The sequence below is a fragment of the Lissotriton helveticus genome, chromosome 8 (assembly GCF_964261635.1).
Source record: "Lissotriton helveticus chromosome 8, aLisHel1.1, whole genome shotgun sequence".
In the NCBI taxonomy this organism is placed as follows: Eukaryota; Metazoa; Chordata; class Amphibia; order Caudata; family Salamandridae; genus Lissotriton; species Lissotriton helveticus.
The window spans coordinates 1,604,489,119-1,604,508,881 of NC_136069.1; the positions used below are offsets into that span (position 1 = coordinate 1,604,489,119).

Below are 19,763 nucleotides of genomic sequence, written 5' to 3' on the forward strand. Positions count from 1 at the left end.
TTAATGTAATGTCACATAAGGCTCCTGTCAGGAAGCAGTTTGTCTAGTTGGTGGTAATTTCCTCTCTGAATCTTCTAAGACTTATTATCTACTGGTCCTTGAAATGAAGATTGGTTGGTCTTCGCTCGTAAAAAAACGTTGCTGTTTGTTCTAATCGGTGGGCAGGCCAAATTAATTAGATACATTACTGTGCATGAAATAACACTACATCTAAATTTCTGTTAAAATTAATCTTTTCTGGTTATTGAAGACCTTCTGTCTGCTGTCAAGGTGTGCAAGTTGGCATGGAGTGCTTTGGTAAGATAGGGACGCTTCAGCCCATAAAGTTTCCTATCACCATTGCTTTGCAAGTTTCACATCACTCTTTTTGTAAGGAACATTTGTGAGCCAAAGGATGCAACTCATTTAGATGTGCTTTAACTAGCTGCACCGATGCCTCCCACAGAGTCTTGTACAAAGGTGCTAATATAACGACGTGTCTGTAATGGCAGCATTCCTTGCCTCACTCTACTCACTCTAATGCAGTTGTGGAACGCTTTCTATCTTTGTATGGCAGGAACCACCTTAGAATGACAAACACTCTGATTGGGACCTGTATAAATATATATTGTTTGTTGATCAAGAAAAATTCATCAACATAGTTTGAGGGCTTGTTAAATGCGATGATCTATCTAGCATTGCATTGAGAAAGCATCGTCTTGTAGGAAAATTGACCCATGCAATATTGTCTACTAAAGCATATGTGCGGCTGTTATCATTTGCAATAGGTGCAGCTACCTCCTCATAGTAGCGACTTAGTCCCACGTGCTGATAACCGCTATAGTCTCATATGCAGAAATTCCTTTCTCCTGCTCCTTATCAGTCACATAAATATATTTTCTGAGTAAGTCGTAGTTGACGCTAGTTAGATGAGTGAAGATGAGGGTTTTAATGTCGTTGAAGGTTGCAATGTTCACAATAAATTGAACCTTCATTCCACAATTTTGGCATGTTTTTCTGGTAACTTGAGGTGGTAGCTGCCAAGACAAAAAAAACAATGAATAATATACTTTTTGCATCATCCACACTAAATCTCTGGTTTAAAGTTTGGCCATTCACGATCGAGGTCTTCTGTGCAGGATAAAAAACTTGCCTGGTCTGACACAGGTTTCAAAGCCACAGCCCTGACTCCACAATCAGCAGTTTGTGAGTCCTTGATCGCGGCTTCCTGGGAAGTGTTTTCTTTTGGGGTCATGCAGACTTGCTGTTTCTTGAAGTAGTCTGCCCCAACACAGAAAGATTACACTAAGCAAATCTCCAAAGTTGGAATTGCACATCTTCGCATTCCTGTAGTGTTTTTTGACTCTTTAAAGCCTTAGCCATGATCATCATCCAAATTTCAGACATTTTTCTATCATGATTCAAACACAAACATTGTGACTTTGGGCAAAGTTGAGATCATTTAATTGCAGTTAGTGCAAACCTGTAACATCATTTTCTCCTTCAGAGATCAGAATTCACAAATGTACCTCCTGGCCCTGATTGTAAACTCTCTCTAGACTCCCTTATCTTTCACTTATGGTGCTCGGGTCTCACTATCAACGCTTTCTCTTTTACGATAATGTTCACTGACTTCTGTAAAAGACTCCACATTGCCGATTGAATCAGGAAGTGACATGGGGTCTTGCTACTCAGCATTTGAATCAGGAAGTGACATCGGATCTGGCTACTTAGCATTGAATCAGGAAGTGACATCAGTTCTGGCTACTTAGCATTGAATCAGGAAGTGACATCGGGTCTGGCTACTTAGCATTGAATCAGGAAGTGACATCGGGTCTGGCTACTTAGCATTGAATCAGGAAGTGACATCGGGTCTGGCTACTTCGCATTGAATCAGGAAGTGACATCGGGTCTGGCTACTAAGCATTGAATCAGGAAGTGACATCAGTTCTGGCTATTTAGCATTGAATCAAGAAGTGTCATCGGGTCATGCTACTAAAATTTGCCCTATTGGCTCCTATGAGATTGTTCTTCATAACACCCTGCTGCTTTTTTTAATAAGTCAATTCTGTAAATTGTTGCCTTTTTGTAGTTAACTTTGCAGAATTGGTAGTACGACCTAGTAATATGTGGGTTCCCCACAACAGTATTGTGACACTGGTTCTGTGTGTGCTGCTCTCGCCTTTGGACATAATGTCCTTGCCCCTTTTTGCCTCATCTAGAAAGCATCATTATATAAAATAGAGGCTTGGATTGAAGGGGATTTTGCCCTTTCTTGGTATGTACGTTGGACTGCAGAGGTCAGAATTTGTTCTTGTTAACCAGCTTAGCCAACAGTGTCACAATAATTTGCTTCTTATTAGTTCATTGACCGATTCATGAAGGCATTAAGAATCCGAGCTCCCCAGGGAGAAGATGGTGGCAGCGCCCTAGTCGATTACTCATCATCACCTAAAACTGCTGGGCACGGTGGATTACTGCCTCTGCATTACTCGACCACTGCATGCTTTTCTTGATGTCAAAGGATATTGGCTTATTTGTGTAGGTCAGTTCTGTAATAACTTTTTCCTCCCACTCCACTAATTAGTGCACAAAATCAAGCACATTGTCTTTTTTTAGTTTAAGTGTATTGGCATATACCAGTATTTTATTTGTACAGCTCTGCCTTAAACAATAATTTGGATTTATCGACTTGGAGACGACTATTCCTTTCCCACACTGTGCTTGTGCCTGTTGATCCAGCTTTTATTTTGATGTTAGACTGACTCCAAATATGTTAGACCATAATTTGTTCAATTCACGTAATTTTTATTTTGAAGATGAAATCACTTGATCAATATTAGTTCATATTTGTTTAAACATGATTCTTCCTATTGGTACAACTGCTCCAATGCATTTCGGGCGTTGCCCTTTTTCCAGGAGCTCTGTTGGTGAAAGTAACAGTCTTAAAAAATGCTAGCATACCTGCTGTCTTAATATGATACATTAACAAATAATATTCAATGCATTATAATGATGCTCAGGTGAAACGTTAATGAGATCTCACTCATGTGAAAATAGCTGTCAAAGACACGATCAAAGTGAAAAAAAAAAAAAACATAAAACATACCATGTGTAGTTTTGCTCGAGTGTCGGGATTGATGGAGGAGGCTGTTTGAAAATGAAAGGGGTGGGCTGTTAGAATTGTAAACCGGGTAGGCGGCAAGTTGGTGCGGAGGTGCGCGAAGTGCTATGAAAACACTGTTAAACTTACTTTGTGACGAGAGCGGTGTCGTCTGATAAAGTTCGTGGTCCCGAAGGAACGAAGTTCAGCGGATTCTCCAGGGACGGAGCATGCTGACCCGGGTGAAATGTTTGGGGTGTGTTGGAAACTCAGAGGACTCAAATGTCCAGGGGTTTCAATATAAAAAACGGACTGAACGTTAAAGAAAAATTTGGCGGCCATGTTGTAATGGTCGACGATTAAAAGTTAGTAGTGGCCCATGGGGAGGTGAACAAGGTGGCAGGTAGTCATGGATTGAAGTGTGCATGAGAGAAAAACAAAAATATTAACATTTAGTGCCACATTATGGATGGTATATAAATAAGGTTACAGTCAGTGCATTACATATAATCGCAAAAGCGGGCAGTGTGACAGACATGCTTATCATAGATAGCAACTTAGTTCGATGCGATCATTTAGGCCAAATGGCTTCAATGATTGGAGATGGTAAATCCAGAATTTCTCTCTTTGTAATAGATTAACGTTATTGTCTCTTCCTTCTTTTTTATCAACCATTTCAAGGACCATAAATTTAAGTTGGGCTATATTATGCCTCGCTTCGTTGAAATGTGTGGCTACACTTGAATGTTCATTTTTAGTTCTTATATTTGATTTGTGCTCGTTGAGCCTGGTCTTGATTTTCCTTTCTGTTTTTCCGACATAAGTTCTGCCGCATGGGCATTTCAAGAGGTAAATCAGGTTAGTTGAATCGCAGGTGGCATTGACCTTAAGTTTGATGTCGTACCCTTTCATGGGGTGACTAATTTGGCTTCCTGTGATGATGTTGTTGCAATTGTTGCAGTTATGGCAAGGACGGGTCCCATTATATTTGATCGATGGTTTAGACTCTCTGGACAGCAGTTCTTTAAGATTGGGTGCTCTGGTGTATGCAAAGATCGGTTGGTTGTCAAAAAGACCCTTGAAATCAGGCTCCATAGCTAAGATGCGCCAATGTTTTCTTATGATTTTCTTGAAGCGTGTGCTTTGAGTAGAGTGTTGGGAGACTACTACCATTCGATTCTCCTCTTTTCCATCGGCCCTAGATAGGGCATCTTTCCATGTGATCATGTTGACTCTTGTTTTGGCCTTACTGATGATTTCTTGAGGGTACCCTCTATCTGAGAATCTCATGCCCATTTCATCAATGCGTTTGTTTTATGTTTCAGTTTCTGATGTTATTCGTTTTATTCGTAACATTTGGCTGTATGGGAGGTGATTTTTCAATGCATTCTGGTGGAAGCTTGAATAGTGCAAAGTATTGTTGCGGTCTGTTTTTTTTCTGAATAGATCCGTCTTTATGCTTCCTTCTGTTAGTTCGATAGATACGTCCAGAAAGTTTATAATGTGGTCACTTATTTGCCATGTTAATTGGATTCTTTCATCTTTGGTATTGAGTTCAATAAGGGCGGTTTCCAATTTGTCTCTTGTGTCATCCCAAATGAAAAATAGGTCATCTATGTACCGTGCATAGAACTTAATGTGGTCTTTCCAAAGGCTCTGGTCGTAAATGAATGAATTTTCAAATTCAGCCATATACAGGTTGGCATTCGTCGGCGCGGCGCAATTGCCCATTGACATACCAGACAACTGGGCGTACCACTTCTGGTCATGGGAAAAATAACTGTGAAAAAGCGTGTAAATCATAAGTTCCATGAGGAATGTCTGTAAATCTGTAGGGATATCACTATTCAAGATTGCTTTTTCTACGGCTTCAATGCCGCCACCGTGTGGAATCGATGTATACAAGCTTCTAATGTCTGCTGTACATAGAATAAGTTGTTCATCGTTAGTGGTTGATAGCTCCGATAGTTTGATGATGAAATCCGTCGTGTCCTTTATGTAACTTTGTTGTCGTTTTACCAATGGTTGCAAGTATCGATCAAGGAACTTTCCTACGGGCTCATGGCTGAAATTGAAAATTCAGCCAAATGTTACGAATAAAACGAATAACATCAGAAACTGAAACATATAACAAACGCATTGATGAAATGGGCATGAGATTCTCAGATAGAGGGCACCCTCAAGAAATCATCAGTAAGGCCAAAACAAGAGTCAACATGATCACACGGAAAGATGCCCTATCTAGAGCCGATGGAAAAGAGGAGAATCAAATGGTAGTAGTCTCCCAACACTCTACTCAAAGCACACGCTTCAAGAAAATCATAAGAAAACATTGGCGCATCTTAGCTATGGAGCCTGATTTCAAGGGTCTTTTTGACAACCAACCGATCTTTGCATACACCAGAGCACCCAATCTTAAAGAACTGCTGTCCAGAGAGTCTAAACCATCGATCAAATATAATGGGACCCGTCCTTGCCATAACTGCAACAATTGCAACAACATCATCACAGGAAGCCAAATTAGTCACCCCATGAAAGGGTACGACATCAAACTTAAGGTCAATGCCACCTGCGATTCAACTAACCTGATTTACCTCTTGAAATGCCCATGCGGCAGAACTTATGTCGGAAAAACAGAAAGGAAAATCAAGGCCAGGCTCAACGAGCACAAATCAAATATAAGAACTAAAAATGAACATTCAAGTGTAGCCACACATTTCAACGAAGCGAGGCATAATATAGCCCAACTTAAATTTATGGTCCTTGAAATGGTTGATAAAAAAGAAGGAAGAGACAATAACGTTAATCTATTACAAAGAGAGACATTCTGGATTTACCATCTCCAATCATTGAAGCCATTTGGCCTAAATGATCGCATCGAACTAAGTTGCTATCTATGATAAGCATGTCTGTCACACTGCCCGCTTTTGCGATTATATGTACTGCACTGACTGTAACCTTATTTATATACCATCCATAATGTGGCACTAAATGTTAATATTTTTGTTTTTCTCTCATGCACACTTCAATCCATGACTACCTGCCACCTTGTTCACCTCCCCATGGGCCACTACTAACTTTTAATCGTCGACCATTACAACATGGCCGCCAAATTTTTCTTTAACGTTCAGTCCGTTTTTTATATTGAAACCCCTGGACATTTGAGTCCTCTGAGTTTCCAACACACCCCAAACATTTCACCCGGGTCAGCATGCTCCGTCCCTGGAGAATCCGCTGAACTTCGTTCCTTCGGGACCACGAACTTTATCAGACGACACCGCTCTCGTCACAAAGTAAGTTTAACAGTGTTTTCATAGCACTTCGCGCACCTCCGCACCAACTTGCCGCCTACCCGGTTTACAATTCTAACAGCCCACCCCTTTCATTTTCAAACAGCCTCCCCCATCAATCCCGACACTCGAGCAAAACTACACATGGTATGTTTTATGTTTTTTTTTTTTTCACTTTGATCGTGTCTTTGACAGTTATTTTCACATGAGTGAGATCTCATTAACGTTTCACCTGAGCATCATTATAATGCATTGAATATTATTTGTTAATGTATCATATTAAGACAGCTGGTATGCTAGCTTTTTTTAAGACTGTTACTTTCACCAACAGAGCTCCTTGAAAAAGGGCAACGCCCGAAATGCATTGGAGCAGTTGTACCAATAGGAAGAATCATGTTTAAACAAATATGAACTAATATTGATCAAGTGATTTCATCTTCAAAATAAAAATTACGTGAATTGAACAAATTATGGTCTAACATATTTGGAGTCAGTCTAACGTAGACGAACCACCACGGAGTGCGTATCCAACAGGGACGCATTAACATTCGTTTTTGCGCTATTCATATACAGTTCACGACGTACAAGGACGGTTACGCCACCTGTTCACTGCACCCAAAATTTACAAATCAAAACATTAACCTTCTTTGAACTTTTTTCAAAACTCGCTGTGCACTTTGCCATACCAGTTTCATTTATTTTGATGTTCACACTCATCTGTCCCATATATTGCATTTCTGATGCCTACCTCTTTTCACAGGTTCCCCACCTTATGAATATCCTTCACCAGATTGGACCTGGGAAACCTTTTCCCAGGTTCTGCTGGTCCTAAATGCTGGAAATTGGTTGGTGTGATGAATCTCAAGAATGCCTATTTTCATGTACCCAATGCCACCACTCACAGCTGTTATCTCTAGTTCAGTGTGGGGACCCAACATTTTAAGTTCGCAGTTCTGCCATTTGATCTAAAGACTGCACAGGTGTTCACCACACCTGGTGGTGGCTTCACTTAGGAGATCGGAGTCCATGTCCCAGCTTGGATGGTCTACTTGGTAGGTCTACTTGGTAATCTTAGCATGCCCTGCTGTAGTCACAGAACATCCTCAGCTCACCATAAGCCTGCTTCATGACGTATCCTTTGCCATCAACACCCAGACGTTTCACCTCTTCCCAACACAGAGGTTGAACTTCACAGGTGCACTATTGGACTTTTACGAGATCTGTATGTGTGGTGAAGTTACGTAGTGGTAAGACAGTAACTCTTTTTTAAAGTTGGCCTGTGGCAAGGTAAAAGCAGTATTGGACACTAGCAGCATGAATTTTCTCTATCTTCTAATTTGGTAACCATCTTGACCCCCATGAGCTGTATAAAGGGTATACCTCCTCAGAGGATTGTTCATGTTCTGGATATAATTCCTGTTTTTCTGAATCTGGTCTCCAAGTACGGTGCCTGCCCTGCCTGAAGGCATTGTGTACCATGTTGTTGCCAGACAACAGATAAGGGGCATGACTGTGGGGCTTAAGATGGCAGTGGCTCCAGCATCAGAAGTGTATCTTGGTTCAATTCAGAAAACCTCTGTTGGTGGATGTGCCCTTTCGACCTCACAATGAGTTGTTGCTTCAGTCTTCCATAGTCACAGGCTATCCTAGTTATGGATGCCTCCTGTTTGAGCTTAGGCACTCCCTAGGTGACCTGATAGATGGAGGTCTTTGGTCTTCATTGGAGCAAATGCGGTACATAAATGTGCTGAAGTTGCGGGTAGTTAGCCGACTGGCTTTTTTAATCCAGCCACTGTGCATAGTATTCTACCCTGTTAGACTGGTATTTTGCTCCTTCTCTTCGTGCTTAATATAGGTTGTGTCTGCGTTCCACATGGGCCAGTCCGTTGTGCTCTCATCTTCCTTTCCTCCTCCTCATCCCACCAAGAAAGAAGTCGTAAGTAGACTGGACCCCAGGTGTTCAGAATCTTACTACATTAACCACAAAGGGCAGAATGGACTAGTTGATCATCTCTTTGTGGACTTGACTGAAGCTACAAAGGGCAAAGCGGCATCCAAATGTATGAACTCACATTGGGTTATGCTTCGCATAAATATCTGTTACGTTTGGCTGAGAAGGACCGCCCTAGATAGCATTTATGCCCACTCTACGTAGCGTATGACGGCTTCTACTGCTCAAACATGGGGCAAACTGATAGCTGGTAACTTGCCTAGCTGCCTCTGGGTCTTCTTTGCTTACTGTTGACAAACATTACTGTCTCACAGCTCGGGTACACAGTAACGGATACTTTGGTTACAGTTGTGTTGCACGACCTCCTTGGATAATCAGGACTACTCCGTCCCATCCCCCGAAGGGCATTGCTTAGGGCTCATAGATAAGGTGACGAATCTGCTGAAAGAAGTATTCATTAGGAAAAAGTTTATCTTTGGCAATGATGTTTCTGGTGGATACTGTATCTTCCGCAGATTCCCCACTGCCTTTCCCATAATTAGTTGGTGCCATTATTAGTACAAATGTATGAACATGAATAATCTGCTGTGATTCTTGCTATAGTTAAAGCGTTCTCATTACATCTGTGTGCCTTATTGGGATACAGAAACAGCCAGTCGACGCTTTTTATGTCCCCATGCCGCGTCTAGTTGGGAGGAGCTGTGGCTGAAGCTGTGTAGTGCCGCTGCTCTTGCTGGGAAACGGATTTCCAGATCCAGTCTGGTACCTGACGAATATTCTTAAGTTGAGGAATCTGGTAAAAGATATAAGGCCAGATGTACAAATATTCGGAATCCCGATTTTCTAATTGCGAATCTCTCCGAATCGCAATCAGGAAATCAATATTTCTAATGCATGAAGTTCTTTCATTTCCAAATAGCGATTTCTAGTAGGTATCAAATCCACCTACCTCATGAAATTTTATGAGGTAAGTCGCAGGTTGCGACCCATTAGGAATTGCAGCTATCACAGCAACGGTGGCCTACTTGGGTCAGCAGACCACCATGTCATTGATTGCTTTTTAATACAGCAATCTTTTTTATTTTTGAATGCAGCCTATTTCCTTTGAAGGAAAACGGGGTGTGTTTAAAAAGAAAAAATATGAAACTTTGAAGTTTCATCTTTTAAGAGTAAACAATCAAGCACATAGAGAGGCAACAAAGCAAATATTTTTCAAAAAGCTTCAACACATTAAAGAAATAAGAGTGTCCTTCATTGACGTCAAGAAAACAATCTGTTTAATACATCCTTGAGATGTTCTTGATGTAAGATGGTCAATTCAACAGGAACAGAACAGCCAACGCGTTTTGCCCGAACAGGGCTTCCTCAGGGCATATAGCTGAATCCACCAGTGTAACAGTGATCTCTATTGTATCCGGTCAATATGATATAAGCTTCTCGTAAAAGTAACCAATCCGTCAAAGATAAGTATTTACGGAGTACACTGTGATAGGCGGCACCTATTGCAAGAAATTGCTCCTCAAAAAGGCCCCATCAGATGCAGAGTCTCTCAACCCACCGACAACCCAAATTAAAAAACAAACGGAAACGAGTCATGTAGCATGTGACATGACGTGAAGCCTTTAAGCATCTGGTAATCGTTCTATGTAAAGCGTGCAACTTTCAGTTGAATTTTGTCCGGGAAAATACTTACTTTGACGGATTGGTTACTTTTACGAGAAGCTTATATCATATTGACCTGATACAATAGAGTTCACCGTTACACTGGTGGACTCAACTACATGCCCTGAGGAAGGCCTATTCGGGCGAAACGCGCTGGCTGTTGAATTTGATCATCTTATATCAAGAACATCTCTAGGATGTATTAAAGAGATTGTTTTCTTGACATCAATGAAGGACACTTATTTCTTTAGTGTGTTGAAGCATTTTGAAAAATATTTGCTTTGTTGCCTCTCTCTCTGCTTGTTTTTTGATTAATTGTTTATGGTCTTGTGGTAGTGGACCAAAGAGGTGGGCAACTACATTTGAGAGATTTATTAGGGCTTCCGTGTATAGGGTGCAACGTTCATTTTCCCTACTGCCAATCTGTCTATTTTGCATCTTTTAAGAGTAAGCAGTGGTCCGTGGGATCATGGCCTGCTCTTAAAAATATTTTCAACATTCTCAAAGGGGAAGGGATCCAAATGGGACCCCTTCCCATTTGCGAATGGGTAACCACCACTTTTAAACTGGTGGTAAAGTATTGCTGTTTTGCAAATGGAAATCAGTCACAGAAGGGGAGAGGAGTTGGCCTAACGGCTAGGGCGCTCGACCTCGGACCTGGGGTTCTGGGTTCGAGTCTCGGTAACAACGCCAAAACCTCCTGTGAATGTGGGCAAATCACTTAATCTCCCCGTGCCTAAAATGAAAGTAACTGGAAACGTAAAATTTTTTTACGTAACTGGAAAAATATGTGAAGCGCTCTGATATTCGGTTCGGGTCTAGTTCGCGCTATATATAAAAAAAAAACTCTGCAGAACAGTAATACATACCATACCGATTCGGCATTAGGAAAGGACGCCCAAAACACGTCCCTTCCAAATACCGAGTCGCAAATGGAGATTCAGGAACAAGTTACAGGATCACATTTTGCATTTAGTACCATTGAAAAATCATTTTCCCGATCGCAAATGGCCCGATTCTTGACATCTGGCTGTTTGCAACTGGAAAAATGCTTTGTACATCTGGCCCATTGAATTAACCATAAATATTAGAGAAGGCGAGTAATGTTTTCTTTGGTACTGAACTCATTTCATACTTTAGGTACCAAAGTGGTGGGGGTCTCCTCCTGCTTCCCATCGTCATTCTCTTTGTCCACCAGTCTCATAGATCCCTTCCTCCAACGTGATTGCTGCCCCATTCCTCTCTTCACTTCTCTGTGTCTTCCTGAGCCAGTTGAGCGATGTGTCAAACCGCATTCATCACCTTCTCGGTCTTTTCTTCCAGGCATTTTGCACCTTCCTGGCCCATTCCCCTTCTTTTCCGTGCCTCATTTCTCTTAGACTGCATCATTTTGCAGCTATTTCCGCCATCTTACATTCTATGTTTTTGCATTGGCTATTGTTCCATTTCTTGGTTTAAGAATTACCATAGTCCAAACTAGCATGTGTTTTTTACCAACCTACATCCTTCAGACTCTCGTTTGTGGTTGGGTTGGAGTTGTGTGATCTGTTTAGGTCCTGAGAGTTCCTTACCAATAATATTTGAGAAAGAACACTTGATTTAATGAGGATTTTGTTAGGACCCATTGTCTCCCACATATTGCTGCCATGCCTACACCCATTGCCCTGCTGATCCAGTTAAGATTGTGTTTATTTACAGAAGATCCCAACACCATTGCTTTGCAAGGGACTTCTACTATTTGCACCTGAGTAAAATAAATCCAGCCTTTGAAACGGGGAGAAGGGGCGGTGATGATTACAGCAGGTACCTCAAACATTATCCCTCCGAACCCGAGGAGATAGAAGATGCATTCTGTGCGTCTTGTGACTGATGCTTGAGGGTTGTTTTGAATGTATTCTTCTTTGAGGCTGGTATTGAGTCTAGGCGGAGAGTTGCCAGGTTGTGGAATCCATTGCTGGCACGATGGAGAGCTGGAGTTGTGCTGTGATGTTGGGTTTGTGACTGAACGAGGCGATGGGTGTAGAGTGAGACAATAGCATATAAAAAGTATTGTACATATAAAAAGGGAATTGGTTGATCTACTTTCTGGGATGAACTGTGCCAAGCACGTGATTGAAGCTACCCACATAAAAGTGCACACCTTAGATCAAGTTTGGACATCAAACTTGAAGATTTCCACTCCCCTGATAGCTCCTTGTGTCTGGTCGGACCACCATCTGATTATAATCGCTCTCTCCTGTGCTCCTTTTTCGAAATCCCAACTAATAGAGAATCAACTGATTAGAAATTGGAGACGCACGGATATCCACCACTTCTGTTCACTTTTAACTAGCACGTCCCCATCTAGCCTGGAGGGATTCCAGTCTCAGGCAGAGTATTAAGACATGGCTAGAATCGGCCAGCGACTGCGTCGCTCCTCTCAAGAAAAAAATGATCATGAGACCCCACGACGCTCAACGGTGGTTCTCTGACAATCTAAAAACAAAGAAACGCAGTAAGACGAGCAGAACGCCGATGGCGACGCCATTATCTCCCAGATAAAAAAAAGTCCCTTACTCAACCTTGTTGAAAGAATATAAAAATATGATTCTTCAAACGAAGGGAACTGCTTCTCCCAAAAAATCATTAACTCATTAAATAAGTCTAAAGAGATCTTCTCTATAGTTGACGTGCTCTCTACACCAAATAGTCATGATGAAACCTGCTCCGTCACAGTGCTTATGTGATTCCCTCAATTCATATATAATTGAGAAAATTGTCGCCATTAAGGCTAGTATCCTTCCGCTTGCCTCTCCCATACAGGATTCGAATATGGGTAAGAATTCACATAGACTCGATCAAATTCCTCCGATCTCTGAGGAGATCTTTCTAGATCTTCTAAAAAAAGTTAGCTCCGGCTCTCCTACTGTTTGCTGTCCCCCTCACATACTTCGAGAAGCCTTCACCACTTGCCTGGACTCTCATTCCTCAACAAGTCGCTTAAGCTCGGTATCGTCCGGGATTCATTTAAAAGGGCAGAAATTATTCCAATCCTGAAGAAACCGGGCGCTGACCCTTCGGTCCTCAGTAATTATCGCCCCATTTATCTGCTGCCCTACCTGGGTAAAGTTCTAGAGGCTCATGTAGCAAACTGCCTCAGCTTATTTGTTGAACACTCCCAGGTTCTGGACTTTCATCAGGCTGGTTTTAGACCCGCACATTCCATGGAGTCTGTCATTCTTACTGTCCTGTAGGTACCTAGAGGGGGGCTGATAAGGGCATCACCCAGGCCCTGGTTCTCCTGGACCTGTCAGCAGCATTTGACACATTCGATCTTGACATCTTGTTGACTGTGTCAGCAATGCCGGAATCCAGGGTCTGGCGTTGAAGTGGCTCTCCTCCTTTCTTAGCAACCGGTTTCAAGCGGTGCGTCTCGCCAACTTTTCATTCAACAATAGGAAAATTACCTGTTGGGTTCCCCAGGGCTCCTCTCTCTCTCTCCGCTTCTTTTTAACCTGTATGTTCTCCTCTAATCTGTTCCCTGAGAGAAAGAAAGGTTGGAATCTTTAACTATGCCGACGACCTTCAACTGGTGGTCGACATTAACACATCCAAAACATCAGTGTCTAATTTTCAAGCCACTATGAATTGTATAAGCGACTGGATGAATAATGACCAACTAAAGCTGAATCCTGTAAAAACTGAGCTGATTCTCAAGGGTGGGTCATCTAATCCATGGCACTCCACCTTTTGCACCCCCCACCCCCCTACTGGGCAATCCCCCTGTGCCGGCTGCTTCCACCAAAAGACTGTGTATAGTAATCGGCAATGATTTGTCCATGAAAGCCCCTTTCAGGTCAGTTGTTTTTTCCGGCTTCTTCCAACTGCGGAGAATAAAGAAGATTGGCAGATTCTTGAGTAGGGAAGGTTTGATCCCTGTCATTTTAACCTTTGTAATCTCCTGAATGGACTATGCCAACTCTTTGTATGTTAGCATCCCTGCGTACCAACTGAGATGCCTTCAATTGGTTCAGAACCAAGCTGCTAGGTTGATTTTTTTTTAATCGACCTAAGTGGCAATACCTTCGGCCACTTATGAAAAGCCTCCACTGGCTCCCAGTGGTCAAGCGCTGTGCCTTTAAGTTGGGATGCACCATCTTTAAAGCTCTTTATGGCAATAGTCTAGCTTTTATTTCTACTGACTTCAACGCTACACTCCTTCTCGAGACCTTAGGTCTTCCCACCTGAACCTGTTGGCAACCCCCTCCTTTAAACGTAAGAAGCACGGTGGTTTAAGGTTTGAAGTTTTGGCCCCACAATTTTGGAACTCCCTTCCTGTGGAGATGAGGTCTTTGACCTCTCTTGCACAGTTCAGAAAACAGCTTAAGACCTGGCTGTTTTCTCAGGCATATGGCGACTAAGCTACCTCCCTGCCTCTGCGTGACACTATCGCCATGAAGCCGTTTGGTGTACGTGCTCTTAATACATGATTTTAACATAACATAACGTAAGCGTTCACTTCAAAGGGAAAACGTTGATTCCGGAAAGCTAGTTATTACAACAGTATGAATGAGGATGTACTAATAGTTGAGGCGAGTTCCCCCCCATTTAAGGGCGCTTGCCCCTCACCCACCTTAGTAGCAAGCTTCACCGTTGGGTCCACTCCTCGCCATCGATCAGATATCTCTTATCCCGGGTGGACTTTTCAGTGGGAGTTATTTTCAGGAGATTTTTGGGATAGCTGATCCCTCGGATGAATGTTTTGACCAATGTCTAAACCCTTCACTAGTGTGCCGGCCTTTATTCTTTGAATTGCAAGAATTATAGGGTCCTGTATGGTTAAAATGACTTACTGGTCGACAGTAATTCTTTATTCTAGCCTGCTTATGGGAAGGTTAAAAACTATATTGGACAATGGGGATAAGAATTTATGCTGTATCCTGTACTTAAAATTAACATCTGAAGCAACTTCGAAAGCCCCCATTAGGGTCCCTGCTTTCTTAAGAACTGTTCGCGCCATTATGCCTGCATACTACTTATAAGTGTATGTTCAAGACACTTTTTATACTGTGGTGTATGGAAGAGTATGTATAATTAAAAATGCAATTAGAATCTGAACTTTTTCTTAACTCTGCGATTCAAGTTAGATTATAGCTTTTGGGCTTTACTGAGCAGTTGAATTGAACGAGTCTAAAGAAATGTTCTTGGTGAGTGCTGTTTTCATGCCTATTGAAATAATCCCTAAGCGAAATAAAGAACGAAAACAGCTTGTCTCCTCAATTAACATTACAGGCTATAAATTCTCAGAAAAATGATGTTCAGTTGCATTTCTGGAGTGAATATATAGTTTATTAAACATTTGAGTGTATAAGCTGTTGACTTGTAGGGAAGTTTCTTGTTCCTACGTGTTAACTAATTGGTAAGAAGAGTGCTTGCAGTGATCATTGTGTATACGATACTACCAGAGTCTGCGATGGCTTGCGTCTAGAGACTCCACTGTCGTCTACAAAACAGTCCCATTAATTGTGGTGGGGTGATACTAGCTTGTGTGCTTCAAATTTATATAAACATAGCTAACTGTTTTAATAGAAAGAACGGTCACTTTTAATATACCTGTCTTCCTTTTTGCATGTGATGTTTCTCACTAAATGATGGTTTTTTTTTCTCCCTACCTGCAGGGATCTGTCACGTTCAGACTCTGAATCCTCCCTCCCCTACTTGAGCGATCACCACCGTGCCACCAAACTCCCGACCTCCAAGTCTGCCATGTTATCCAGGTGCCTGGAAGGGTACCCCTCAACTGGCGGGCACACACCCAATGGTGGCAACAGGCACTATGACACAGCCAGCCTCTGCGCCTTGCCATCGACGCCAGAAAGCCCCCCGCTAGAGATGAAAGCGGCACCACTGCAGGCGATGGAGAAATCGTCCAGCTATGGGGAGATCAGCCTAGGAGGGGTGGGACAGTCCGACTCGTCTAGATCTCACAGCCCAAGCTCCACCGAGCCTGAAACACCATCCCCTACCACAGAATCCAAGCACAACAACACAAAAAGCACTCGCATCCCTCAACTAGCCGGCAAGAAAAGTCCTGGAGAGGATGACAGTGGGTCAACGGGAGAAGAGACCGACTCAGTACCTGGCAAGAAGAAGTTTCCCCTAAAGATTTTCAAGAAGCCTAAAAAGTAGCCAAGCAAAAGACTGGGGAGAATGCAGCGAAAAGGGGTTGCAAAGAGCTGTATTAGAAAGGCACGGATGAGCACCTTCTCTGCTAACCTTACTATATGATTGAGTTAAGTGTGAGAGAGGAGGGGAACTTAGAAGCAACTGCTTCTGTCCTTCCTACCCAGCAAGCCTCTGAACTCTGGTCACGACACGCCACTCACATGGAGAGGAACCATTTTCTTGTCTATTTATTCTGGAACTGCCAGTTGATAAAGCCTCTTGAAATCCCCCAGCCCTGCACCTATCGAGTCTTCTCGCTTCGCTATGCATGGCTTCTAAAAATGCTGCTCCTCCTGACCGCCATGGCACGGGTGTTTATTTTTTTTGGTGGGGGGTTGAGTAATTGTGACAAAGGATATAGTTTATTTCTGTATTTACTGCTTCTGATTAGCATGCATGACACACAATAGACAATATATATGAATGCGGAGTTACCAGAAACAGGCTCTACCATTACCATCCTGAGTGACCGACTCGTGTGGACCACAAACGTGGAGTCCATGGTTTTATAGACGGATTGGCCGAAACTCAGGATGAAGCAAGTTTTGCATATGTCTACCAGGTGTGGAATGCTTACAGTGCCAGTCTGGCGTCTGATCTGTGTTTTTCCGACCATATTTGTTTTCATTTCACCAATAATGTTGCAAAAAGGAGTCTTTTATGCAAGATGAGTGTGTTTTCTTAAACTGAAGATGTTGCAAATTTGTATTTTGAATGTGAGAGCCAAACTTGAATTGAAGCCCAGAATCCCAAGCCTTCCCAAAGGGAAATAATACCTGCTTTTGAATAGCAGAGAATCTCCTTGGTTATTCTGTAACAAATAGACCCAACTCTCAGCAGCGGTGCACATGTGGAGCTCTTCATTGGGAAGGAGGGATTTGACTTGCAATTTTTGCATATTTTGTACACATTTTAATATGTTAATTGTACATCTGTGCTGTGCCATAATGGACTTTTAGACAAACCGAGTAATCCCATCACACACAACACAAATGTTTGATCAGCAGTGAGTGATATGTCTGTCAAAATAATATGTCTCATTCATCCAAGCATTCATTCATCCGATGTGCACCGCTGTTTATCCAGCAGGTGGTTGTTGATAGAATGCTTTGATGGATGGAACATCAATATTAACACACAGCCTTGCTCTGCCACAGCTGATCAATACTTCAAGGTGTATGCTATGAAAATAAACCGAAGTATAACTTAAATCTTTATTACGAAACTACCATATCCTGCTTAAAAAAAGCAGAAACCCTAATATTCTTCAAAGTGGACCTAAGATATTGTGTGTAGGTTTGGTGCCTTGCTTTAAAAAAAAAAAAAGATTTTTACAGATATCCTAATCTGAAGTATATTTACCAAAAATATCAGTTGTGTAGTCTTCAGAGGGTATCTGGGTTCGTTGTTGTTTTAAATTGTTGTTCATGTCCTACGACAAAGAGGTACCTTCTGGGGAAGGATCCCAATCACTTTATTGAAGTGCACTATTTTTCCTCTTGATAAAACTGCTGATATGTGTGTTATGCACGTTGGTTACCCAAGGGTTGGATTTCTAATACAGCCTCACCCTAAGGAACTAACTGGTGGATACCATATGTTATTTTGAGAACATTTGCTGCTTGGAAGAAATAGTTGCGGTTTTGCACTTGAAAGCAATTTCCTTTTAAAATAATGTTTGAAATAACACCAATCTTTAGTACTTCAGACCTGTTTGTGATGGCTTCACTATCAATGCAAATTTTTTTTTGGGCCAGTTGCATTATCGATATCGCAAGGTGACAACATACTAATAGCTCCTTATGAGTGTCATTTCACATAACATTTCAGTCTTTTGACCCACCAGTGTTCTTCGGTTAGGTCATTTAGAGGAGGATCAGAATGGCTGCAATGATCAGTCTCTAGACTGCCCTATTTTGTAGCTGTGCGTCAGTTACCAGCAACACCGTACGTAAAATTGCTAATTTCCCAAGTCCATAATCCCATGCCAACTTATTTTAAGGTGCCTCCTTGCATTCTATGCTGTCATCTTTAAGCTTGCCCAGACCTTTTTTTTGCTGAAAATCTATCCTTTTCTTTTGCCTGGAACTGCTTTAGTTTTGTACATTTCCAGGTAGTACTGTATGATACATAATATTTGGCAGCGTTTCTAGAAATTCCTCTGATTAGTCTTAAGCGCTTTGGCACATAATGTCTATGCCACCTCCTAGGGATATAGTGAAGGCACCCGTCATCTGACATTAACAAATATTAAACTCTGAGATGCAACAAGTGGAACATGTTTACATTTGCCCCAAGTAAACTAATTCACAGCAGGGAAGTCTTTGGTCGGTGGACAGTTGGTTCTCACAAAGGTGAAAGTGTGGACCACCTTCATACTCGTCACAGCCTTTCCTTCTCTTCTTTTCAGCGGTGGTCAGGATTTTAGTGACTTTGGGTCTCTTTGGTGATGGAGATAGAAGGGAACAGGTTTTTGTGGATGTTTTACTCGGTGTCCCTTAGCCAAGAGACCGTACAGGGCCATCTTCGCATATTCTGTTGTCCTTGCACAAGTCTCAAGAAGACAGTTCAATTCTCATGTCTCTGCACTTTAGCCCCTCCATGCTGATCCTGTCGGCCATTAAGCAAGTGGCTATGCTTTTCTAGCCGTTTCTATTTGCCTAGTCTTTGTGGGACTTTTGGGGTTTTTGAAGTGTTAATCGAAAATAAATTCCATTTGGCAGATGTACTTTAAGGCTATCTAGTGCTGTGTTTACTTTTTCCTATCAATGGTTGAGGTGTTATTTAGTTGTTCTTGGTGTCTTATCAAAAACAAATGGGCGTGTTCTGGAGCTATATTTAGTTAACCGCATGCGTGCGGCGGCTTTTTTCGCGCTGTGCGGCTTTTTTTAAAAAGCCGCGTTACATGACGAGCTGAGCTCGTCATGAGCATGCGAGCGGCGCAACTCATGACGAGCTCAGCTCGTCATGAGCATGGAAGGGGTTAAATGCTCTGCCAACCAGCTCTAGCTACAGAACCCATTTATCATGGGTATTTGCCTTTTCACTTCTCTCTTATCCCCTATTCTTCTGACTTTCTAGCCACCCAGAATATGAATGATAATAAAAAATCCTTTAATGGAGTAGGAAACGTTTGTTGCATATTCTATTATTCCATGGGTATCTTGATTAAACTTCTAAGAAGCCTGTCTGCCTCTCGGGTAAAGGTAAGAAGATGAATTCTGAGGTAGGAATTAAAACATTTACTCCTAACTGGCAAAACAAATGGAGGGCTGTTTGTCGCTGCTGTCTACTTTGGGTATCGTGGGCATCATTCCTGCCTTAGTCCAGTCCAGTTATTTTACATTGAAGTGTCTTCCTGTCCCCTTAATGCTTTTAAAAAACCCAAATATATTTAGATACCGATTAGCAAATGGGTGCTGCCTGTCAGGGCTTTGTTAGCGATAACAATGCAATCAATGAGCAGAACGTTAATGTTCACTAACTACATATAGCAACAAGAAAATAATGCAATAGAACATATTATATGTTAATAAGTAGGGCAAACCTGTGGACTTTTAATTTCTTCTAGGGT

The 19,763-nt window shown here is 42.0% G+C and overlaps 1 protein-coding gene across 6 annotated transcripts in view; it reads left to right on the plus strand.

Moving 5' to 3' along the window:
• The window catches only part of STIM1 (stromal interaction molecule 1), a 508,846-nt gene extending 489,929 nt beyond the window's left edge, over positions 1-18,917 (plus strand). For 4 of the 6 annotated variants that reach the window (XM_078658664.1, XM_078658662.1, XM_078658665.1 and 1 more), the window contains one exon: positions 15,643-18,155. In XM_078658664.1, the coding sequence (XP_078514790.1) occupies positions 15,643-16,153 (511 nt within the window). In that variant the 3' untranslated portion in view covers positions 16,154-18,155. Of the gene's footprint in view, positions 1-15,642 lie in introns of all 6 variants that reach the window. The other 2 variants (XM_078658667.1, XM_078658666.1) reach the window with 1 other exon arrangement.
• Positions 18,918-19,763: the final 846 nt, after the last annotated feature.